At 45.3% G+C, this 25,966-nt stretch overlaps 1 protein-coding gene across 7 annotated transcripts in view; it reads left to right on the forward strand.

Moving 5' to 3' along the window:
• BAHCC1 (BAH domain and coiled-coil containing 1) overlaps positions 1-20,676 on the forward strand; it is a 111,703-nt gene extending 91,027 nt beyond the window's left edge. For 3 of the 7 annotated variants that reach the window (XM_069953784.1, XM_069953783.1, XM_069953785.1), the window contains exons 12-28: positions 1,018-1,205; positions 1,672-1,808; positions 2,402-2,512; positions 9,082-9,202; positions 9,777-10,026; positions 10,260-10,454; positions 10,547-10,788; positions 10,881-10,976; positions 11,240-11,363; positions 11,509-11,623; positions 11,839-11,914; positions 13,045-13,153; positions 14,452-14,568; positions 15,083-15,256; positions 16,142-17,223; positions 17,667-17,903; positions 19,040-20,676. In XM_069953784.1, coding sequence (XP_069809885.1) covers positions 1,018-1,205; positions 1,672-1,808; positions 2,402-2,512; positions 9,082-9,202; positions 9,777-10,026; positions 10,260-10,454; positions 10,547-10,788; positions 10,881-10,976; positions 11,240-11,363; positions 11,509-11,623; positions 11,839-11,914; positions 13,045-13,153; positions 14,452-14,568; positions 15,083-15,256; positions 16,142-17,223; positions 17,667-17,903; positions 19,040-19,246 — 3,581 coding nt within the window. In that variant the 3' untranslated portion in view covers positions 19,247-20,676. The remainder of the gene's footprint in view (positions 1-1,017; positions 1,206-1,671; positions 1,809-2,401; positions 2,513-9,081; positions 9,203-9,776; positions 10,027-10,259; positions 10,455-10,546; positions 10,789-10,880; positions 10,977-11,239; positions 11,364-11,508; positions 11,624-11,838; positions 11,915-13,044; positions 13,154-14,451; positions 14,569-15,082; positions 15,257-16,141; positions 17,224-17,666; positions 17,904-19,039) is intronic. The other 4 variants (XM_069953786.1, XM_069953787.1, XM_069953788.1 and 1 more) reach the window with 4 other exon arrangements.
• The last annotated feature ends 5,290 nt before the right edge of the window (positions 20,677-25,966 follow it).

Genomic DNA, 25,966 nt, shown 5'->3' on the forward strand with positions numbered 1-25,966 from the left:
GTCAGGAACTGTCCAGAGCCGGAGAGGTTTTCTATGGGGATTTGCTACTGCTCTGAACAGTTCCTGACATGGACAGAGGTGGCAGCAGAGAGCACTGTGTCAGACTGGAAAAAATACACCACTTCCTGCAGGACATACAGCAGCTGATAAGTACTGGAAGACTGGAGGTTTGTTAATAGAAGTGAATTACAAACCTTTATAACGTTCTGAAGCCAGTTGATTTGAAACAAAGATTTTTGCGGCAGGATTGGAAATGCATTGAGGCTTTATTTTTCCAAAAACTGCGCCACCCCTGTCGGTAGTGTTTGGTATTACAACTCTGATTCATTCACTTTAGAGATGAGCGAACCGGGTTCAAGTCGATCCGAACCCGAACGTTCGGCATTTGATTAGCGGGGGGCTGCTGAACTTGGATAAAGCTCTAAGGTTGTCTGGAAAACATGGATACAGCCAATGACTATATCCATGATACCCACATAGCCTTAGGGCTTTATCCAAGGTCAGCAGCCACTGCTAATCACATGCCGAAAGTTCGGGTTCGGATGGACTCCAGCTGCTCCAGGTTCGCTCATCTCTAATTCACTTCAATAGAAATGAGCTGCAATACCACCCACAAACTGAGGACAATGGTGGGTGCTGTTTCTGGAAGAAAGTAACTAGGTTGTTCCAGTCCTGGATAGCCCATTTACACACATCTGATTAAACATAAATAGAATTTATTTTTTATGTAATATCCCTGTATTTCATGTCCTGATTCCCTCGGACGTCCCTCACTGCTTTTATTTCATTAAATCCAATTCTTTATTTTATTTATTTTTATATTAAATTTTTTTAATAAATAATTTTCTTCTCATTATTCCTACTTCAATTAGAAAATCCCGACCCCTTACATCATTGTCCATCTGTATATCCGGATCAGTCACACATATTATAGCTCCTCTTTCCCCATAATCTTATTTTTATGGACTGTTTTTACATCTCTTTTTTTTAACTTTTTTTCCCTTCTCTCATTTTTAGCCAGTGAAGATGATTTGATAGTCTCTGATCTTCAAGTTTTTGCGACTATTGCTGCTGCCTGGTCTCTGGCAGAGGCTGATAGCCTAGAAGGTGCTAAACCAACATGTCACCTTACCTGCTGCCCGAAACAGGCACCTCGTGTCCGCCTATCACGCCGGACGTATAGCTGGACACCTAAAACAAAGCCGGTAAGAGACACGACTCATCTCCTAATTGTAGTACCACTTAGCGGTGGTGTGTGTGTGTGTGTGGGGGGGGGGGTGTAATCTATACAGCAATAGGTACAGTGGTATTTACACAAGGGACAGATGTCCTGAGCTTTATGGGTGGTGAGAGATGAGAGGAAAGCCTTTATGTTGCCTTTCAGGCACAGTGTGGATCCATTCCCAGGCTTTTTCTCCTGTACCTAGCACATGCTAAGCCACGCCCCCATTTTAGTTCTGTCTTGATTTAGCAGTTGCTATAGACAAATCTCCCCAGACAATGGGTAGTAGATTGCAGAGAAAGGAGACATCTAGTGGCCAATTCTCCAGTTCTTCAATTCTTCAAGTTATTTATAAAAAATTGGAAAACCCATTGGCTACCACGTGTAGGGCAGCTGTTTGACATGACAGTGACCATTGTAAAACGGAATGATTGTTTCTCCCTTTTTAGGTTTGTCCGCTAAAGGCTGCCATTGACCACCTGGACACTGAGGAAGTCGACATGCGAATGAAACTGGCGGAGATCCAGAGGCGATATAAGGAGAAGCAGAGGGAGCTGGTGAAACTGCAAAGGAGACACGACCATGAGTACGTGGACGCCTCATTCGATCCGCCAATTTTATACAATTTATGTAAACTGTTAGGATGGTGTGGGGGGGTTACGGTAATGGGACATGGGAAGGAGGCCAGCATGGGAACGGGCCGGCGCGGCTTTTATGATGCTCTGCCTTCTTGGTATATGGTCTGTCCATCAATGGACCAGTCAAATCCCCTATAACCATTAGACCTAAAGGGGGCCTGTCACTCTAAAAATATAGTATACTCCAGTGGCATCCCGTTTTATAGGTGATAGAATCTTTCCCACAATGAATTTGCTCTTCTATCCTACCGCGTGTCGCCCATAGATCAGCCTCGTGCTGGCTGAAAATCGAGTCGTTGGGATGGTCCTCGGTGGCTTCTGCTAGACTTGATTGTTGACTCCCACTGCTGGAAGTATAGGGACAATTCTATCAATCAAGGCTGGTGAGGCGGGGAGAAGCCGTCAGGGACCACCCCAATGACTCTTGGTTCATGCACTAAGAAACATGATGGGTTCCCTTTAAGGGCATTGCTGCAACCACATGGATGTCTCCTAAACTCCGACAGAACTCTTCTAAATTACACTCTTTCTCTCTTTACAGCAAGGAAGAGAGTTCTCGAAGTCCGGTCCGACGGGGTCCAGGAAGGCCAAGAAAACGCCCGCACTGCCGCGCCCCCTCCTCACACCGGCCGTACGAGAATAAGAAGGCAAAGTAGGTCACCTCTCCTTATACTGTTCCTATAAGGCTTTTATCCACTGCCAGGAACAGTCCCCAAGGACTGTAATGTTAGTATCGTATGGATATTTATTGTCTCGAGCGTTGTCGAGTTCTTGGGATCTGTCTACATTTCTTGAGAAGGCCGAATCTGCCCCTTCTGTTTATTTTAAGCCGGTGCCATTTCCACATGTGGCCGTTAGGTGTCCCGTCTAATCCTGCCGCTCGGCCCTTCACTTCCCAGCACCGGTCCTGTGTACACTCATTAAGGGGAATGTCTTCCAGTCAGCTCAATTCTACAATGCAAATATTGCCTTTATTCATTAACCTGCACTTAACACCCGCAGGGGCCACCGCCCGGCCCTATCACTGTTGGGTTTGAGTACACGATTCTTGTTGGAACTAAAATAGACTTTGAAAATTCTTTTTCATTTAAAGGGTTAGTCTACTTGTCCTTGTCGACTGAATACTAGGTACTCGTCGAAAAAAATTAAACCTTCCAAATCCAGTGTCCATGGGGAAATAAGTTGCTGCCAGACACCACCTGGCTATGGCCGATCTCCTCAAGTATGTGAAAACCCAACATGCCCCATTCCTTCTTTCCCCAAGGGCTCTAATCCCACCACCATACCCATGATTTGGACAAGTGATCTGTATGCGGCCAGCTTCAATCATGACATCACCTGCATTGTGGTTTCTTAAAGGGCATGTCTATCCAACATGGAAGCCTCCTCTAAGGTCCTTGAGTCACCTGCCTCTGTCGAGATATTAAAAATTCTACCCAATTATTGCTTTTTAATTCTTCCCTCAAAGGGATTGTCTGGAGAGCATAAGAGTGCTCAAAGATGATTCTACCCCCACATCTTGGCGGTATACCTTCTGAGACGGGAGTGGGTGTATATCGCAATCATCGGCAATGGACATCGCTTGGGCATGGTTTCACCAGCGTGATATACATCCCCTCCCTCACGTATTAGAGACCTGAAAATACTGAAAGAGAGTGCTAGGGGGCAAGAGGGCCTAAGCCACCTTCTGCTGCCCAGATAAACCCTTTTAGTGGCATAAAGAAAGACTAAACACATGATGGCCCTAATTACATTGTCATCACCGAACTTTCAGCCATCTGCCAATAATGGTAGTGATCGCTCCTCCACCTGGCTTTGAGTTGAAATCTGGGCTACCACCAACCATAGTGGCCATATTGGTAGTGATCTGCCAAAAAGAACTACGAAACCGTTTCCAATGACGGCCATATTGGTAGTCATCAAGATCTGCCAGAAAGATTCATAGAATCAAGAAACAGCCGGCTGGAATTTTGACCTTCTCAGAGACTTCTAGTGTCTGAGGTATTTTTGGATATTGGGTGGAAATAATTCCACCTCATAAGTAGGGACAACCCCAAAAGAGTTATTGCTCCACACATGAGTAGTTGAGGCCAAAGGTGTCCGGTAAAGCTCCTGCATCCAATGTCCTATGTCTGACAGTGGTCTCTTCAAAGGTCTTTGTGCCAGTGCCCGGGGGTGACTACTATATCTGCAGACCCGATCTGAAGCCACATCCAGTTCCTTGCTTTCCCTTGTTCCCGTCCCTTCCTACCTCTTGATGATCTCCCGTTAGATATGTATTGTTGAGGAGGGGGGGGTGGGGTTCTCCCACAAAAGTGGCACACAGCACAGCAACCCCTGTCTGTGCCATGTAACCGCCTCTGGTCACATTACGGTGCCGCTCACTGGTTCCAGCGCTCTGCTATTACCCATTAACCGCCTGGTGCAGCTATTCTCGCACTCACGGGCCCTGTATAATTGTCCTTCTCTGCTACAAATTGCCTCTCCCGGCAGGGCCATTTGCATAAATCCTCCGAGCTAGTCCAAACACGATTGGAGAGTGTGTGCAATGCATCAAGCTCTATGATTTGGTAATAATAGTTAAATCTCTACTAAATGACTCCCTCAATTAAGACACAGGAAAAAAAAAAAATAAATGTCGGAGTTTTATGTCAGAAAACATTAGCAAACGTTGCATGCTTGGAGGAAAAGGAGAGAGTCTACAGAAAGATGCCGTGTTTGGTTTGGCAGTGCCACCGGGGCAAGGGGCAGCTTCTGCCTCCTGACCATAGCGAGGGGGGGGGGGGGGAGCAGGTTTTAGCTGAGCTGCTATTAAGGGACTTGCAAGTGTCTGGATTAATGCTGCCCGCCGACTCCCCCCGGTTCCTCTGCTTTTCCCTCCTCCCGATTACACAAGCAGCTGTTTTACAGACTGTGGGCACAAGAGGCGGCTGAGTCATTAGTATTTAAAAAATAATCTGGGTAACGCTATCTCCTCTTCCTCTGCCCTTTTTAAAGAGACACCTCTGTGTATTCATTATAGTGACAAATGTCGTAGTCGCCTGTCTGCCCGCACCGGTCAGGTGACCATACGGCATCCATCATTACGTGTTTAACGTCTCTTAACTGCGCACCTTGGGCGTCTGTGCCGGAACGTTGTGCGGGCCTCTTGGTTCAGGAAGGAAAAAGGAAGTGACGGTGCAGCGGGGGGAGATCGGTGTTATTCCTGGTTGTCTAGTATAGAAAGGTGGTATAATCCCTGGTGGTCTAGTGGTACTAAATTCTAATAGCTAGAGATGAGCACAACTCAAGAAGGCTTGGGTCCGTCCAAACCCAAAAGCCTCAACATTTGGTTAGGGTCCTGTTAGACGAAGAGATTTTTAATGATGAATCTCAAAAGAGATTGTTTATCGTTAACCTGAAATCGTTCCCCATATTACACAGAACGATAGTCGTTAGTTACTACAATCGGTTACTCCATCTGATCCCAGGAACTGACTGAACCATGTGGAATTACACTGAATGATTAGTGACCGAATGTGGAATTACAGCGGCCGATTAACGATGATTTTGGTGTCAGCCCTGAACGAACGATGAACGATTTCTCATTGGTCGTTTGATAGTTGCTGCATTTACAAAAAACGATTAGCGTTCAAATTCAAACAATATAACGATAATTCACACGATAATTGTCCCATTTAATAGGGCCATCACCGCTGGCTGAAGAAGTTGGATGCAGCCCTAAGGCTTCCTTGAAAACAAGTATAAAGCCATAGGCTGTATCCACCAGGACTCTCTTAGGTCTGTATCCAACTTCTTCAGCCATCGTTAATCAAATGCTGAGACTTCTGGGTTCGGACGGAATAAGTTCTTGGTCGGCCGTCCGCTCTTGGGAAATGTAGTTTCAAACTCGAATCCTAGGATATGCTACCATCAGTCCTTTTGGCAGTCCAGGCATGATGGGAATTCTAATGTTTTTTTTAACAGCTGAGGGGGGCACCGGATGACTGGTTTGGGGATGACGCCTCACTTTCTAACCTCTTCATGCCCCAAGAGTAGCCAATAGTTCAATGCAAATATCTGCAAGTATTTGTCATGGAAGATGAGGGTTGCAGACTGTGTCTTCCCGAGTTCTTCTATTGCCGGATCCATCTTCCCCCTCGGTGGTTGATGATGGTGGTGATGGTACTCTATTCAGTCCACACTCCATACCGGCCCTACGCAATAAAGCGGCAGCAATCTCCCGTCTGCATGGATGGCGGCTATACATCCCCAGGCCAGCAGCAGCGATAGTTGCCTAGCAACCCCCGCTTCCTCCCCTAAGCTCTACCCCGCTGTTCGCTGAATTTGGGCTCAGTGTGAGATGTGGAAGATGGGAAAATAAGGTGATGGCGTTGCACAAACCTTTTCATCCTGACCCATAAAGCTTTCATCTGGCAGCCATCTTTACTAGGAGAAGAAGGCTTCCTCCATTTCCAGTCCGGCCTTGGATTACACACATGTTCGACGGTAGCAGCGCGGGGGATGCGTTCCCGAGGAGACGGACGTGCATTATTTATGCGGCCGTCATTTATTAATGTCTCGCCGGTAATGTATGCGCCACTTTACGGGGGGTTGTGTAAGTGCCCGGGATGACACAACCCGCAAAGTGCCGGCTTGCGTCACGTCTAAATAAGTTATGAGCGTCTCCAGCCCTCGGTGTGGATTTGGGTGCTGTAAGGGTTAAATCGTTCCAGCTGAGATTCCAGAGCGGATTTAAGAGGCTTTGATGGATCTGCCTGCGGGAGATGCTTTTACTACAGATTTAAAAAGCTGGCTAAAATCCGCTCTGTAAGAACTGCACTCGGCAAAGCAATCCCCCATGGTCAGCCTGACCTCCAGTCTACCTCTGGGTATGAAGGCCGTCCCCACATCTCCGAGAACCAACTCTTTGTGTGTGTTTTTTGTTCTGACCAACTGACCGGTGGCATCATGACTGTAACAAAGCCCTTTCCTGTCTACCCGGAATCCACCAGGAAACCCTACCGACCGTTTTTTTGTCCGAAAATTTAGATTTAAAGGGGCCGTCCGCATCAGCTTGACTGCTCCTGTGGTCAAGGCCAAATGTTGGATCCTTAAAGGGGAGTTTTCAAGAGCGTTGGTGCTCACAGGAGCATTACTCTGTACCCACCCGATTTATAATCACTTTGACATTACGGTAAACCCTTACAGGGGTAGTTCATAAAAAAGAAAAAAAAAACTTTCAAATAAAAACGGTCAGAAAGTGCCAGAGATTTTTAAGTTCTATAAAGAAATATCTCCAGTCTTCCAGTACTTCTCAGCTGCTGTATGTCCTGCAGGAAGTTGTGTATTCTCTTGATTGTGGAGAGCAGAAGAGGTTTTCTATGGGGATTTGCTGCTGCACTGGACAGTTCCTGGCATGGACAGAGGTGGCAGCAGAGAGCACTGTGTCAGACTGGAGAGAATACACCACTTCCTGCAGGACATACAGCAGATGATAAGTACTGGAAGATTGGAGATTTTAAAATGGAGGTAATTTTCCAATTTGTTTAACTTTCTGACATCTGTTTTGTGTAAAAAAAAAAAAAAATCTCAAGGCAGGAAAGTGTTCCTATAATCCAGAGATCAACTTAAAGGGAATCTGTCACTAGGTTTATTCCACCTTTAAATGTGGGCATCCTAAACTGATGTCAGAAATGCTGAACAGATCGGTGTGTTACTTACATCATTCTGCTTAGCCGTTCTCCTAATATGCAGGAGAATAGGATTCTTGCCACACACCCTGCCCACCAGCTGCTGATTGACAGTCGACTGCCTATATACAGCATGGATAACTGCCAATGAGCAGCTGGTGGGCGGAGTTTTCTGCTTCTCATGAATATCCAGGACTACTGAGCACAAGCTACTCTTAGATCGGACAGCTCAAACCTACTGACAGTCTCTTTAAAGAGATCCGGTCATCACTTTCATGTTGCTTGAACCAGAAGTCGTTGTGACGGACCCTGGTGACCAAGGCCAACTGGGCGGGGAGAAACCACTAGGAACCACTTCAGTGACTCCTGCTTCAGATAACTTAAAGTCATTACTTAAAAAAAAAAAAAAAAAAAAAAAAAAATCCTTCTACCGATAAATCTCACTAAGTGGGCTCACTTCATGGGGATTTATTCAATGTTTTCTGAATGTTGTTACAGGTTAGTATGCAGTGAGCTCCAAAAAAAAAAAATTCCCCCCCAATTTTGTGTTTTTCCAAAAAAAACAAAAAACTTCTATCTTTATACTGAACTGCTCAAAGGATATCCAGGTACTAAAAAGGTTTCCCATGATAGTATATTGTAGACACTGCATAATTATATAAACACGTCTATAGAAGCAGCTAAGAGAACCAGAGCCGTGGGCTACAGCACCCCTAGTGGACACAAGTTGTGGCCTCCAAAAAGGCCCCGCACCCACCTCCCATTGCCCGTTTTATTTGTCTAGATTTTGGACTAGCTTTAGATCCTTTTCTTCGTTTTCGCTGTGGTGACCAGCATTGCTTTGAGTCAGTCCACCCTACAACCTGTATACAACCATCTGAGCCGGCAACGTTTCATGGGAGGTAATAATCGAGTCCACCGTCATGTGTTTACAGTGGGGTCTGGAGAACATGAATTGGTTGGAATAAATTAGACAGAGATGTGTACTGAGTGCTTTGCAATGGGGAATTCCCCGGCGCCCTCCCCCCCCCCCCCCCCCCCTTTGCAGTTACATGGAATTTGGCACATGGAGGTGAGGTTAACAAGCGGGCAGGGGGAACCTCGCTCTTCCTGGCTGGAGACACATCTCTCTGTGCTGAAGTGTGTTGGGAAGTGACAAGTTTCAGATAGGCCGTTCATTTAATTCCTACTGTGCCCAGAAGGAAAGCAAGCTGTGAGCATATACCCGCTTATGCACACGTCAGTCTGGTAGATGTTCCTGGCATACAGTAGGTATGTTCTTACCAAGGTAGACAGAGGAGCCGCGCATACATACATACTCACTATATCAGACGTGATGGCCTCCTTGATTTCATCGACTTGAAGCTTATATGAATTCTGGCCTCTAAATTAGAGATGTCTCAAAGCGTGCTTGGTGGAAATCAAAGAAATCTCAAGGGTTGAAGGAATTGTTCTTGACATTTCTTGGCATGGATAGAAACCTTACAGTGTATCTAGATGATGAGGTAGCTGGATTCTGAGTGTTTTTTTTTTTTTTTTTCTTAACCAGGCCTTTGAGCAGAAGTTTAAGTCTCCTATGTTCAGAGCTTCGAAACGACGGAGAGCCCAAGAAGAAAAAGAGTAAAATATCTGAGGAGAGTTACAGTGATCAAGACCATTCACAGAAGACCGTAAGTTCTACTCTAGACGAGAGACCAAAATGGCTCCGCAGTAGAGATGAGCGAACCTTTCAAAGGTTTGGTTCGGTAGGTTCTTCGAACTTTAATGTGAAGTTTGGGTTCATGCCAAACCGAACTTTAACGAACCACATTAAAAAAGCTAAACGCCTGCAGGTTTTTAGCTGTTTTTTTTAATACAGTTTCTAAAGGCCGCTCTTTTTACTTAAAGTAAACGTCTGTGCTCCCTCAAAGTCCTTCTTCTCCGGTCCTGTCCGGTCATCTTCTACGGTGAAGGCCTGTTCAGCCAATCACAGGCGGCCGGGCTGTCCCGTCCTAATAAACCTGTGATTGGCTGAACAGGCCTTCACCGCTGAGTGGGCTGTCACTCTTGTGGGTCTTTTATTTTTTAGTGGCGCCATTTTCGTGAACCCCTCCGAACTTTTCAAAAAGTTCAGTTTGGTTTTTGCAAAGCTTGGAAAAAAATATGGGTCCAGTTGGCTCGGTTCGCTCATCTCTATTAAGCAGTAACCGTGGTATCTGTACGGTACTTGCTGAGCAGGTGTAATTGTTGTTCACGTTTTTGCAGGTCAAGATGCATTGCAAAAAGATGGTGTGCCCCCAGAACAAGCTGGCATCCAAACTGGCACGAAAGGTCTCGCAACTGAAGAGCAAGGCTCTAGGCTCCGGCACCAGCCCTTTCCACCGTAAGGAAGTTCTTCCAACTAGTAAGATGCAGAAGAATTTGCCTCGACACAAAGGGTCATGTTTAAAGGTCAAAGGAGGAAATGAAAGGAAGGGGCAGGAGAGACAGAGGCCAGAGGGAACTGGGGAAGCAGGTGAGGCGGGTTACGTCGAACTCTTGGTGCAGAGTAGTGCTATGTAGGTCACACTAGGGTTGCAAATTGAGACTGTATTTAGATGGCGTGGTTTACAATCTATAGGTAGTGGTGAGTCCTTTGGTGAATGTGTAAATCTTTGTGGTTTGCAGAATTTAGAATTTTTGCTTTTAGGCATTTTTCTTTTGATAAAATATCCAAAAAAGATATATAAATTATTGGTGTTCTTTTAGCAGATGAGGACAATGATGAGGACTCGGACAGTGATGACGGGGAGCAGGATCTCTCTGGGCTGTCCAACCATGAGGCCAGCTTATCCCTTAATGCTCCTGGTAACTCCTCCCTGGTGGGTCCTTCTGCCTCTGCGGTAGTAAAAATGGAAGCCAATCAAAAAGCTAAAAAGAAAATTGAAAGACAGGGACTTCTAGGTAAGGATTTCGAAACCCTGTGCAAGATTTGGTTCCTTACCCACCCCAATCCTTGTTTCTACATGTTGTATGGTAATTTTCTCTCTTTCTAGGTTCGTGTTGTATTACCAGCCCTGAGAATGAAGTCAAGATCCGCAAACGTTCTGCCAAGCTGGAAGCTCGAACTCACCCCGATAAGCCGATTAAGAAGAAGTCTTTGAGTCACAAGGGGAAGCCTGAGGGGACAATGCGGCGAAGAATACAATCTGACACCCGGACTCTGACACCCAGCAAGGCTTTGTTTTGTACCACTAGCCAGGGGCTCAAAAAGGACAAAAAGATCAAAAACATCCAGGTAGGGTCAATAGCGATTGCCCTGCGTATTGTCATTGTAGTGTCCGTGAAACTAATGCTCATGTTAAATATGCATTTCTTCTATTCCTGTAGAGGAAAAATGGGCTAATAAGTCTCTCTCTGACCTCTCGATCCCCCAAGAATTTTGTGAAGGAAGGGATGAAGATGGAAAGAATGAAGTCCAAACAGGTATGTGGAATATTTTAGATGTTTTTGACTGAAGGAAAACCTGCTTAACCAGACACCGGAATGAAGACCTGTAAAGAGGGATGTTAATGGACAGCTGTCAGTAGATCACTCTATATACTTTGTGTATAGGACTATGTGCCTGTGTCTCCCGATTACCTAGAAGAATGCTTTACGTAAATAGCCCCAATGCCAATAAATATCCAAGGTCCCATCTTGGTCAAAAAGTCCTTTCTTATTTTACCAGTTTCCTTCTTCCCCTCCAGGAAAGAGGCCGGGCAGTCAGTCGACTCCTGCAAAGTTTTGCTGTCGAAGATGACTTCCAGTTTGACGATAATAGCAGTTTCTCAGAAGGAGAAGAGGAAGCCAGCTCGACGGCCAAGAACAAAGGTAAGGTAATTGCTCGTAGAGAATTCTGACCAACCGCAGAGTTCGAGGAGGAAGTCCTGTCTGAGGGTCTATTCTTATTGTCATCTTACTTACCACTATGGAAGGATCTGTGTAGTGATTGTGGGATGCGATTGTCTTGTTCCAGCTCACATCTGCTCACTAGCTAAGACGGACTTGAGGGAAGGGTTGCAGGTTCTGATACCCAAGGAGGACAACTTATTATACGCAGCCAGTATTCGAAGTCTACAGCCTCCGGACATGTAAGTTGCTTCGTATTACAACCTCAATGTTGTCCCAGAATGAATTTGGCATAAAATAAAAAAAACATGAAACATGGTGACTACTACTGAGTTACGGAGGGGCTAGTGGCAGGGTATGTGCTCCGAGTACTTTGGTGCCAAGAGGGAGCCAACAAGCCACTGTGCTTTGACCAAGGGAAGAAAACTAACCCTGCAAACCCCCTACTCTATTTCAGATACAGTATTGTGATCGAGGGTGAGAGAGGAAACCGGCCTCGCATTTACTCCCAGGAGCAACTTCTACAGGAAGCTGTGAGTTCCTTACGTTTGTCTACAGCCGCAGGAAATCCTATAACTTCCTGTGCATAAAATGTTAGAGTAGGTCAAAGGTAAACCAGTGAAGTGTTTTGTTGTCAGGGATGCTTCTTTCTATTGACGTTTGTGCTTTTTCTTTCTTTTTTTATTATATAATTATTATTATTTTTTTTATTGAATATTTTGGTAAAATTATTTATTATTTCTATGTAATATCAAAAAATGTAACTTAAAGTAAAAATCTAAATCAAAGAAGTCCAGCGGGGAACCTAAAAAATCATTACGGGCTGGGGGTGGGGGAAAATAAAAAACCTACTATGCACCACATCACGATGTTCCCGGACGCAGCAGGTTGTCATTTTCTCCCGGTCATGACCCGGGTTCCACATCACCTAAGGGTGAGTTTTAGGGTCCTATTCGTTTAGCGAGGGCTACAGGGACATTGTTACCGATGTCCGTGCAACCTTTGTTAAAAACCATACATTACCTAACCACATTGCAGGTCTTCTCCTGCGCTCCTCTTCCTCCCGCTCCCGGTCCTGCTGCTGCACGCGGGACCGGAAGGAAGAGGAGCAGAGAAGAAGACCTGCAACGTGGTTAGGTAATGTATGGTGCTGCTGAAATCATCGGTCACCCGCCGCTCATCGCTATTCCATGCAGTGATGCGCGGTCGGTGCCAGATGATTTTAAGTTTGAAACTAAATAAACGATTAGCCGATAGCACGATCATGGCTGATCGTTGTCTCTATTCCATGGAGTAATAATCGGCCTAATCGGGCCGATTTGGACGATTATCGCTCCGTGGAATAGGTCCCTTAGCCCCTCCGCCAATCAGTAACTGCAGCGTAGTCCCACCTCCATTCAGTGCCCGGTCACTGACTGGCATCCATCAGCTGGCTCGTGACGTAGCTTGCTGGAAGCTCAGAAGACATCCAGTGGGATGCAGCACTGGGACAGGTGACTTTTTTTTTTATCTCCCCCACCCCCCACTCTCTGCCCTTAATTTTTTTAGTTCCCTGTCGGGCTTCTCCTTTAAGTAAAAAAAAAAAATAGATGTAAAATATCGGAGCTTTGATGATGCGGTGAATCCTGTCCTCGCCTTTCTAACAAGTTCTGCATCTGTGCAGGTTGTGGATGTGAGGCCTCAGTCCACACGTTGCCTTCCACACGGGACTCGTGTCTGTGCCTACTGGAGTCAGAAGTCGCGCTGCCTGTACCCAGGAAACGTGGTGAGAGGTACGACGCTTCCCATACGCATTTTCTTAGAAGTGTGAAGACCTTATGTAAATTATCTGTGAATATTAAAAAAAAAAAAAAAATTATTAAAAAATTATTTTGGCGGCTATAGAGAATGGATTAATCCTATTGTAAGACAAATGATTCCCGCCCCTCGCAGCTGTTCCCAAATGACGGCGTCTTTAATTATCCATATTTTGTAGGCCACCTATTTATAACCCTGGGCCTTCTCTTTACAGGCCGGCGAGTTTGTAAAATTTATTAAGTGGTAAAGCAGACGACAATACAAGCAGTAAATTTATTCGTAATTTTTCGAGTTTTTTTTTTTTTTCTTCAAATAAGAAATGATGCATCATGGACAACATGCAGTCCTGTACGCTACCACATTCATCACCTTCAGGTGCTGCTGCTGCTGCCGACTCGCTGTACAATCTCAAGCACCCATTCCCGCTCAATATAGTAATTGACACTTGCTGTCAGAGGGGACGTTGCCTAGCAACCTGCGCCACTGGCCGGCCGGTCACGTGATCCTTATAGAATTTTCAATTGATTTCTTGATTTAATGAGAAACAGCGAGCACCTGGATTTTATAGACTTGTTTTATCATGTTACCCAGGTTCTTCTTTTATTATTGTGGTTTTTTTTTGTGCAATTTCTGCAATGTAAATTTTTTTTTTTTAAGTAAAAATTTTAATACTGCTAATTTGATGCTTGCAGATATTTTGACTTTTTTAAGAAACATTTAATATTTTTAATAGAACTTTATGAATTTTTTAAAATTAATTTAAAAGCTAAAATAATCAATACATTCACAACTAAAAGTAAAAACTATTCTTTCTGTAATTGTGCCAAATCCTCGGATATGCATAATAGGAATAACTGGAATAATATACCCCCAGCTGTTTAATGCATGATATGAGTACTCGGTAAGGAGCTATGCAGCCATATTAACACACGGGGGGGCAGGCTATTGTACAGGTGACTTCTAATACCCTTTTAATTTCACAGTAGGGGGCTTATAATACCAAGTGGTTCATAATTCCTGGCATTCGTAATTCCCGGGTTCATGGATTCTTATACATTCCATTGTGGAACACTTTAACAGTCAGGTCTTGGTCCTCGAGGAGCGTCACTACTACCATCTCTTCCATGTGGCGCCCTGATATCGCTTCTGTGGTGTAATATGCCCACCGTAAATTATACATATGAAGTTTTGTTCTTTTATTGGGGTCGTATGATTTTGATATGTACCGGTCTCTAGTTCTTTACTGGAATTTTCCAAAATGTTGTTCCGCCAGGTTCCTCGAGTGATGAAGGGGAGTCCGACTCTGTGACGGTTGCGTTTGATGATGGCGATCGTGGACGAATCACCCTGAACAACATTCGCTTACTGCCTCCTGATTTTACCATCCAGTGTGAGTGAACAAAAACAGCGTGAAAACAGTGAAACCTCTCTAAAGGCCCTATTACAAGTGGTCCGGATCAGCCAAGGATCAGGCAAATCCTCGGCTGATCGCGTCTTTTGTGCGGGCTTTAAAATCTCTTGCTATCGGCCACACATCTCCCTGTGTGAACAAGGGCTGTACAGCCCATAGCAATACATTTTGATGGGCAGAAAAACAATTCAGTGATCATTCATGCAGCCCGGCCACTCGAATCATTGTGTCTTCTGAAGGCACTGCAATGGTGTGCGATGGATCTTCTAATGTAAAAGGACCCCAAGGCCACCGAAAATACCGCACCTTAATCTGACTGTGATAGATTCTCATTGCTCTGACATACTATGCACCCAAGCCATCGCCTTAGAGGAGAGAGACCTTTTTCGGTGCAGTTTTAAGTCTACATTTAGGGTCTACTCATGGTGGAGTCTACAGAAGTTATGGTGAAGTGGTGGACCTTCCAGTAAACCATTGATCCCTACTTTTACAGGTACAGAACCTTCCCCTGCTTTGTTGTTGTCGGCCGAGAGTCGCAGAACTAAGCGTTTTGCCAGTAATACCACCTCAACATCTGAAGCCTCGCAGAACCAATCCTCCGACAACCGAGAGCCAGCAGAGCCATCAAGAAATAATGGGAAAAAGGCAATGAACAAAGAGAAAACAGGTGAGTAGGGGGTAGCTAGTGGCATAGGAGATACCTACTTTAGACCCTTTGATGTAAGTCATTTGATAGACTTAGTGGGACGGATTCTTGAATATTGTCTGATGCCCTTCTGGCCCGTCATTGGAAGAGATTATGAGATGCTTTTTAAATGGTGGAAGAATTTTTTTGTCTCCCCTTTAAAAAAACAAACAAACTTCAAATATAAACGTGCCTATATACTTTATACCGAGGAGTTGGTTCAGCCAACAGTATGAGGTTTATGGGGCGTCCCAACTCTCCATTGACATACAATGATTTTGGAAAGAAGGGTTGGTCGTCACTGCCCAACCCCTTTTGTTCTTGAAGGAAGAAAGCAGTGTTGTATTGCTCCAGTTTACCTTTCCCCTTAGGGAACACATGAATGTTTGGGCGTGTATGAGGTCCTGGGGAGAGAACTGGTGGCCAAATAAACGTTCCCCCAACTGAGGAGTGTAGGCACCTTAAAGTGACTGTACCACCAGGCCCAGGCTGAAGCACTGGAGGCGAACCAAGCCACCCCCAGTGGAAAGAAACCCCAGCCCCTCCATGACGTGACTCCATTAGAATCAATGGAACCCTATCATAGAGGGGCTAGGGTTTCCTCCCACTAAGGGTGGGTCGGCCGCCTCCAGTGCTTCAGGCTGGGCCTGGTGGTACAGTCACTTTAAGTCGTTCTTGAGAAACTCAATGACACGGTCTAGCCTAAATGATGAACAGATGTTGAAGGAACATCCTACTGTACGACAATTTTAGACCCTATGTGACCTAAGTGCCAAGAATCGTCTAATTTTGAAAATCACAGCTTTGATTTAAATAAAGTGGTGACACACATTTGGAGCTGACTTCTTTCACACTTTTATTTTACAGATAAAATGGATGTGTTCAACTCAGGGGCAAAGACTCCATTACCCGCTGCCACCACCAACTTCTTAGGTCGCTCGAGTGTGGACCTGATGAGCTGGCCTTCTCAAGGAAAGCGCAAAGCCAGCAACAAGACGAGCACTGGGCTTCATGACCCTTTCCAGTCACAGGGGAGTGGCAAGAAACAGAAGTGCAGAGAACAGCCTCATGTGTTTGGTAATGGCTTTGGAGCAGATTCCTTTAGCAGTTTGGCTAACTCATACAGTCCTTTCGGGAGTAGTGCCAACACTGGGATTACAACTGGGCAGAAGCCTGTACGGACAAAGAAAGGGGAGAGGCCTGAGGATGAGGACAAGGGGAAAGGGGGTAAAAGGAAGGCAGGTAATGAGTTTTTAGTAAAACTTGATCATGAGGGTGTGATGTCCCCCAAAACTAAAAATGGCAAAGCTCTCCTACTTTATGATAAAGACTTTGGGCTTCATATTAGACAGAGTTACAGTTCTGCATCAGGACTGACCAAGGACAAGAAACGGAAGCCACCTCTTCACGACCACCTATCAATGGGTTTGGCACTTGGAAAGTACACTGGGCAAACAGAGTATGGTGTAAACTGTGACAGTGACTGTTCATACTCTGACCAGGATGAGGAGGAGAACCAGGGGGGTCTGCGGGCAAGGGTCCCGTCAAGATTTCTTGCAGGACTATCAGTTTCTTCCTCTTCCTCCGGGTCCTCTTCATCCTCTAGCTCTGGCTCCATGTCCAGCTCCAGCCTTTGCTCTACAGACAATGAGGATTCATCGGAGAGTTCAGATGAAGCGGACTCTACAATGCTTCTGCAGCCTTGCCTCACCCACCCCGTGCCTACTTTGTTGGCACAGCACACAGAAGATGGTGGTCAAGGCTCCCAGGGCTGCTTTGTCTCAGGACAAAAAGCCAAACAGAGGAGGAAAGGGACCCCTTCAAACTTCCCTAAAACCAAAGAGCCCCTACCTAGACAGCAACGCCTGCCCTCTGTAGAAAACCGGCCAAAGATTTCTGCCTTTCTGCCTGCACGCCAACTATGGAAATGGTCTGGAGAGCCTACCCAGGTAAGTGTCCTTTTTGTAATAAATGCTTATGTAGATGGACATGTCCTCCTCGATGGGTCACGTATCTTCTCATCCTCCAACTTACAAAGATCTTTATAGAGCGACTGATAAGAACGACAAGTGGTCCCTGGTAATGGTTCTTTGTCACCCGTGAAGCCTTTTCAGCTATTTGGCGAACTCATTTGAATACCTGAAACCAGTGTTTTTTCAATGTTTTTAAGCAAAGGATCACCTAATTGCAATGAAAGGATCTAGGCATACACCATGTACAATGGGTTGAGGAACTAAATATTCTTTAATTATCTGTATTAATATCGATGTGTACCCATTGGATGGAAATCCAAAACCATAATGGGTGGGGAAGGTTATTAAGGGCGCGAGATCTCAGAACTGTTAAGTGCCAATGTTATTTACTAACCAATCTCTTTTCTTTCTATCTCTAGAGGCGAGGAATGAAAGGGAAGGCCAGAAAACTGTTTTACAAGTCCATAGTGCGGGGGAAGGAGACTCTGCACGTTGGGGAATGTGCGGTTTTCTTGTCGGCCGGACGCCCCAATCTGCCCTATATAGGACGTATTGAGAGCATGTGGGAGTCTTGGGGTGGCAATATGGTGGTCAAAGTCAAGTGGTTTTACCATCCAGAAGAGACTAAGTTGGGCAAAAGGCACAGCGATGGCAAGGTGAGGCACTAAGAAGTAATGTGTGGGGGTTGGTTGAATGTTGGTCATGGTTAAGATTTCTTTTTTTACTCAAAGTGTCCATGTAAAAAAAAACAACTTTCAATAAGTCACAGAGATGTTGGGGTCTGGGTGTTCAGATGTCCACTGATTGATAGAGAGGGTCAGAAGTAGTGCTTGGCGGAGAATGCCTCTCCCCACTCACCGCAATGTCCGTCGTTCTCCATAGACTTAATTACTCCTGCAATTAAACAAAAGGCTGGGGAGTGAAGCACTCTATCTCTCGATCGGTGGGGGTCTGAACACCTAGATCCTGACCATGTTTAAAGTGACAAGGACTCTTGAAAAGGGTTTTATCATGAAGAAATCCTCATCTATATGCTGTATTAAGGTACACAAACGTCACAGAGAGGGTCCCAGCTCAGGAAGCCAGCGTCTCCACCAGAATGTAGAACCCCTGTGGAAAAGTCCTAATCCATCTGTGTGTATTGCTTGGATCGCCATTTATCTGACTTTCCCCACCAAGGCTTTCACTAGCAAAATCTGCTTGCTGCCACTGCCAAGGACCAGACTCATGGTTGTCTTCACTAATGGAATAATTGTGTTCCTAAAAGACAAAAACTTGCAAACCTAGCAAAAAAATAAATGGCTCCACAGAGTAGAACATCTAGAAAACGGCCAGTGTCTTAGAGTGAATAGGTACCAGCTCAGTCCTATTATTCTAGATACTGGCAGTAGGCATAAAATGAAGATGGATATAGTCTGCTGATCTGGAACATCAGAAGTAGTGTTGAGCGGAGTTGCCGAACTACAATCATAGGCTGTATCCATGTTTTTCTGGCAGCCCTAGGAAGGCATCTTACTTCTCCAGACGCTGGGAGTCAAATGCCGAGCGTTCAGGTTCAGAGAACATTGCCGAAACCAAACAGTTTGGCAACTCCACTCAACACGAATCATAAAATATCCATGATAGATAGAAGGAGCGAAATACAAGGTGGCAGACAGGTGCTGGTAGGTAGACAATCTAATCTAATAGACCTATAATTGGTAGGTTTTTATGGTGAACAGTGATGGACTTCGTAGTCCATATGGCACCAAAGAGTTGCCAACGTTAATTGCCAATTTTCTTCCTTTCGCAGAACGCGTTGTACCAGTCATCCCATGAGGATGAGAATGACGTACAGACAATCTCACACAAGTGCCAGGTGGTGAGCCGCCAGCAGTACGACAAGATGAGTCACAGCAAGCGCTACCAAGATCGGCAGAACCTCTACTACCTGGCAGGAACCTATGACCCAGGAACTGGGCGGCTGGTGACTGCAGAGGGCGTGCCAGTGCTGTGCTGAAATGCCACAATGGGAGTTAACTGGGGGAGGAGGGTACCACTTAACTATACAGCACTTCTTACATTAAACAGGTAGCATGGACAAGTCCGGAATTCTGAACACTAAATTTCACACATCAGATGTAGTCATGGAAACTGATACGCACAAATCCTAGCCACCGAAACGACATAGAGGGCGTGGACCCCGACACACCGCGGTGTTACGCCAATACAAGACGCCAGTCTCTGATGCACCTGTGTCTCATGTAGGTTGACTGCTTCTGAAATCAGTAGATCTTTCTCATAGAGAGGAGCTGGTTGATACATTTCTAAAAACAACAACAAAAAATCAATGCCCAAATGATGCCCAAGGCACTAGGGGCACACAACACTACAGGAGGGCTCTGACGTGGTAAATTGGAGCTACTCTTCCCTCTTTTTTTTTTTTTTTTTAACTTTCCTTGATTTGGTTAAACCTTGGTTCCCATATTTGCTGCTGGCCAGAGTCCACCAAATGTCAAAGATGTGGTTGAAAGGCCCAAACTCATCGATCACCTTTTTTAGCGCCTAGAAAGGAGATGGAAAGTGGAAGGTCTCGTTCAGAGTGGTCAAGTACCACTTTAATTACGTCATTGGCCTCTTTGATGATGTAATTCTTTAATCATTTATGAGTCGAATTTGACCAAAACCGGCCAAACGTGCCTCAAAGTTGGACACATTTTGGCTCAAAATCCTGACCGTTATTTATATAGTCCCCCAACCCACAAATTGTGAACACACTGTAAGACCCAATATAATGTAACAAAGACCTACTGATGGCAGAAGGGCTCCGTACAGCCACGCTAGGAAGCTCTTTACTTTGATACCTGCCCGAAAGAAATATCTGCTCAGTATTATACGTCTATGGAAATCTCGGCTGCCACTGGCAGGCGGTGCAACGTAGCACTTCAACACTACAGAATTATTATTTTTTAAACGTTTGAATCTACGGCCCCCGATATTTGGTTAACCTAGAGCATAGACACAAGGAGCATGTAAAACTGCTGTGAAACCCATAACAATCACCCGTATCTTCAATTTCATGTTTAAATTTCTACAAGCAAGTATCAAACTGAATATTTCCTAGCAAACTGCTCCATCCATTTTATGAACACTTCTTTTTTTTTTTTTTTTGTAAAATTTTTTCAAAATTTTTTTTTGCGTTTAATTTCTATTATTCCTAATTTATGGTCAACAGCCTCAAGTTTCAAGCCATATTCTCCCCAGTACCTCTTAACAGCTTTTCTTCCTGAAAGGCAGGTTCAGGTGTAATAATATTCTATTTATTCACTGTGTAAATACTGAATTTCTTTTGGAAAGTTTTTATTAACAAAATGAAACTACAGAAAAAAAATCCTTAAAAAAAATTTAAAAAATCAACTCAATGGACAAAAAAAAAACAAAAAAACAAAACACAAACAAACCCATCCCCCCCTTATTTTGCTGTTGCTGATATATAAATTATACACTGTGTCCTTTGGCAAGGCTGGGAATATTAGGAATTCTGTATAATTTGTAATTATAATGGGGAATACAGAGAATAAAAGCACTTGGGGACTAGGTGGGGACTTGAAGGGGGGAGGGGCAATGAAAAGTATCTAAAAATGTCACATTTAAATGCTTTTATTGTTAAAAACACCAAATTCCTGGAAATATGTATATAGATTGTCTGAAATATTTTTTTTGTGTTGTTTAAGACATTTTTTAAGGAAAAAAGTAAAAGAAAATGTATTGGGAATGTCAATATGGTCCGATGGAATAAAAAAAAGGAAAATATTCTATAAATATATATTATATAAATGAAGTGTGGCCTTGTATTTCTTTCTTGCCCTATCTGGGGGGAAATGAACCCAAATGGGTTCTGCAAATTTTGTACAAACACCATAGGAGTTCTGTGTCGTTTTGCGTTCTGCATGGTCTTCCATATGGTTTCCGTACATTGTATACTGTATGGTACGATACGAGTTCTATGTACTTTTGCACATGGTCGGCTTAGTTTACAGTAGGGCACTGTAAGGGTTTGGGCTGTGAAATTTCATCATGCCCGACTCCTATCTCCACAGACGACATCTGTCGGCAGAGACTTGGGAGGCCGCCATGCGCCTTATACTGATGGCTGAACTCGCCGCCGGCAATGGGTTTGACCAATATTAGTATAAAGTCTATAGTGGCCTTTTAACTCAAATATGGCCTGAGCACCAGGTCACCTGCACCTCAAAAACATCTTCAGAATCCATCCAGTTCTTATAGTACAGACAGCCAAACCTCTTATTCTTGCTCTCTACTAGTGTTGACTGAACTTGCTGAACTGTTTGGGTTCGGCAACATTTTTTGAACCTGAACACTCAACTTTACTCTCAGATACTGGAGAAATTGGATGCTGCCCTAGGGCTGCCAAGAAAACATGGATACAGCCTATGGCCTATGACTGCATCCATGTTCTCCATGTGTTCCAGAAATTTCTCCAGCCACTGCTGAGCATTTAGATTTTGGAGAATGTTGCAGAACCCAAACAGTTTGGCAAGTTCACTCAACACTTCTCTCTACATTCTCATCTTAAAGGAGAATGCTTGGGATTTTGAAAATCCGGCAGGGGGAATTTGATAACAAGTACGAACTTACCTCTCCCTGTGCCTACAGTGAGCCGTGGGGCCGGGTTCTGGGATCTCCGGGGTGTACATGCCACAACCCAGCTGATGGACTGGCCGCTTAGCCAGCCAGTGACTGGGGCGGGACATCATCACAATGACTTCCTGGGGGGTTGTGAGGCCGGTCCTGCTGCTCACCGCAGCCACAGGGAGAGGTAAGTGTCTACTCATTATCAAATACCCCCCGCCTCTGCCGGCAGATGGATTTTCTAACTCTCCCAGCTTCTCCTTTAATTACTATAACTTTTTACGAACTTATTAGTTTTGTATACTTCAGCTCCGCATGGACTCCCATATGGTTTACGTACATTGTCTACTGTTAGGATAGGAGTTCCATGTACTTTTCCATTAAGGCACCACATGGATTCTATAAGTTCTATGTTGAAGTTCATAGAATTCTGTGAGATTTCATTGCCTCGCTGTATGAGCTTCATATGATGGATCTATATACATGGATACAAGTTTTAAATCGGCGGCAAACGGAGTGCATACACAATGCCTTCATCCTGACTGGTACACCGAGGTATGGCTGTCTCCATAGGATATTATTACTGTAGTAATATAGTGCCATACCGCTTGGAACAGATAGACCTGTCATATAATTGCACAGGGAGTCGTTCCTCTTTGGTTGGTAGGTGGCTATGTAGGGTAGGTATGTTTTCTCTATATAGGAGCTCTTCACAGCTTACTCCAATACTACAGATCTCCATATTCCATCTAAAAGGAGGGAGCACGAGTAGCAGAACCGTTTGTATGGACTGCAGGTGGCTACATATTGGGGGGGGCTCTGTATTATGCTGACAAGGAGAGAAGCCATCATGAGCCGACTCTGGCAGCGGCTTACATCTCCTCTCCCCATTCAGACTTCGAGAATGTTCAGCCGAGGCAAGTGCTCATCTGTATTGGTTGAATTTGAAAGAAATCTGTCGGCCAAATGTTTGGCCACCTTTACAATGACTGCATCATCCGATTCTGTACTACAATTGCATCTCACTTCCTTGCTCCGAACTTCTGTTGATACTGCCCTGAAATATATAGTGTATATATAAGTGTAAGTAGCACTCGGAGAGCTCCTCACCTAGGTTTTTTGGGTGGTCCTGTCATCTGGTGTAAAACATCTGTAAGCAATTTCCAAAAAAAAAAAAAGATCAAAATAAATGAGAAACTCTCAATGTCTCAGGCCAATGCTAATGAGCTATGTACAGGATATTGTTGCTTAAAGGGGTATTCCCTTCTCAGCTATCCATAGAATAAGGCATAACAAGCTGATTGCTGATGGTCTGACCACTGGGACCCTCACTGATCACAAGAACAATTGTCCCTGGCGCACCACGACCTGCGATCCATTCATTCTCTATGGGCCGCCCAACCTTTCTAAGCACTAAAATCTGAAAACTATGGTGGTCCTATAATGGATGAAAGGAGAGCAGTGCACCCGTGTAGACTTTCCATGAGTTTGTGGGAATTTGTACCCAGAGTATTTATGTGGTCAGGCGTTTGTGTTGGAGGGAAAGGTCTGTTTGCTGAATAATAATCTGATTCATCCCATAGGGAAGTTGTCCTATGAAGGTAAGGTCTACTTTGAGCATGAGAACTAGAGCATGCTGGAGTCTCATCATGTTGAATTTGCTCACCGGTGGCTGGAGAAGTTGGATGTAGTCCTAGAGTCCTGGTGGATTCAGCTTTTGGCCTATGTCTATATCCATGTTTTTCAGGACTTACTAGGGGGACATCCAACTTCATCAGCCACCGGTATTCTAATGCTGAATGATCAGACTCTAGAGATGGTTCGGTAGTGGAGATGAGCGCACCTGGAGCGTGCTGGGGTCCGCTTGTTTGGTATTTGAATATTGGTGGCTGAGGAAGTTGGATGCAGCCCTAGGGAGTCTGGGAAAACATGGCTACATACATAGACCATAGGCTTTATCCAACTCCAAGGGGTAAGCCCTTATCTCCAGAAGTTTTAGCTTCTCTCTCTAAAATCTAAACAATACACTTTATGCTTCTAATGGCTGAAGCTGCAGCTCATGGCAGGTTTGGCCGTCATATAAAGTATATGGGGAATTCTTGAGACTATATCGACAGATGATGTAGGGGAAGATAGGGGTCTAGCAATTCAATGCCTGACCCCTTTGTCCTCGGAGTGACCCGCTACTGCCAGCACCAGTGTTGGCTGACAGTTATTGAAGGTGTGTGCCTACCCTAAGGGGTCGGACAGTCAAATTTCATTATGCCCAACTCCCATGTCTACAGGCTGAGACTAGGGAGGCCACCATGCATGTTATACTGATGGCTGAACTCACCGCCGGCAATGGGTTTGGCCAACGTTAGTATAACGTTTATGGTGGTTTTTCAAGTCAAATCTGAACACCGTGTCACCTGCACCACAAAAACATCTTCAGAATCCGTCTTTTTCTTACAGTACACCCAGCCAAACCTTTTATTCTTGCTCTCTACTAGTGGTGAGTGAACTTGTTAGGGTTCCGCAACATTCTTTGAACCAGAACACTGCATTGACTCCCTGTGGCTGGAGAAATTGGACGCCGCCCTAAGGCTGCCAAGAAAACATTGATACATTTAGTGTAAATGCAGCAACGATCAAACAACCGATAAATTGTTCATCGACACCAGAATCATTGTTAATCGTTCACTGTAATTACGCATTCAGTCACAGTGTAATTCCACATCATTCCTTTAGTTGCCGGGATCAGATGGAGTAAGCGATCGTAGTAACTAATGACTATCATTCTGTGTAATATGGGGAACGATTTCAGGTTAATGATAAACAATTTTGTTTGCAATCATTAATCGTTAAAAAATTGCTTTGTCTAACAGGACTCTAACTCTATGAATCAGTCCTCCGTTCCGTAATCTCTCCTGTTCCAATGAACGTATAGCAGCCAGTCTCTTCTTTATATCCAACTTATACACTGATGCCCCCAACACTGTGCCAGTCACCACAATGGCTTCCTATTCACTATAGACCACAGTTTACACCCTCCCCAGGGCCCCACCTCCCTCCATCTCCTCCCTCATCCCTGTCCACCCTCTCCACCTATTCTCTCATCTCCTCCCTCATCCCTGTCCACCCTCTCCTCCCATCTTTTCCCATCTCCTCCCTCACCCCTGTCCACCTATCTCCTCTCTCCTCCCATCTCCACCCTCTCCTCCCATCTCCTCCCTCACCCCTGTCCACCTATCTCCTCTCTCCTCCCATCTCCACCCTCTCCTCCCATCTCCTTCCTCATCCCTGTCCACCCTCTCCACGTCTTCTCCCATCTCCTCCCTCATCCCTTTCCACCCTCTCCTCCCATCTCCTCCCTGTCCACCCATCTCCTCCCTCATCCCTGTCCACCTTCCCCTCCCATCTCCTCCCTCATCCCTTTCCACCCTCTCCTCCCATCTCCTCCCTCTCCTCCCATCTCCTCCCTCCTCTCTGTCCACCATCTCCTCCCTCATCCCTGTCCTCCCGTCTCCTCCCTCATCCCTGTTCACCCTCTCCTCCGATCTCCTCCCATCTCCTCCCTGTCCACCCTCTTCTCCCATCACCTCCCTCATCCCTATCCACCCTCTCCTCCCATCTCCACCCATCTCCTCCCTCATTCCTGTCCCCCCTCTCCTCCCTATCCACCTTCTCCTCCCTCATCCCTATCCTCCCATCTCCTCCCTGTCCCCCTTCTCCTCCCAGTCCACCCTCTCCTCCCATCTCCTCCCTGTCCACTCTCTCCTCCCTCTTCCCTGTCCACCCTCTCCTCCCTCCTCCCTGTCCACCTTCCCCTCCCATCTCCTCCCTCTTCCCTTTCCACCCTCTCCTCCCTCCTCCCTGTCCACCTTCCCCTCCCATCTCCTCCCTCTTCCCTTTCCACCCTCTCCTCCCTGTCCACCCTCTCCTCCCATCTCCTTCCTTCTCCCTGTCCACCCTCTCCTCCCATCTCCTTCCTCTTCCCTGTCCACCCTCTCCTCCCTCATCCCTGTCCCCCCTCTCCTCCAATCTCCTCCCTCTTCCCTGTCCCCCCTCTCCTCCAATCTCCTCCCTCATCCCTGTCCCCCCTCTC

Source organism: Dendropsophus ebraccatus, chromosome 14 (genome assembly GCF_027789765.1).
Source record: "Dendropsophus ebraccatus isolate aDenEbr1 chromosome 14, aDenEbr1.pat, whole genome shotgun sequence".
In the NCBI taxonomy this organism is placed as follows: domain Eukaryota; kingdom Metazoa; phylum Chordata; class Amphibia; order Anura; family Hylidae; genus Dendropsophus; species Dendropsophus ebraccatus.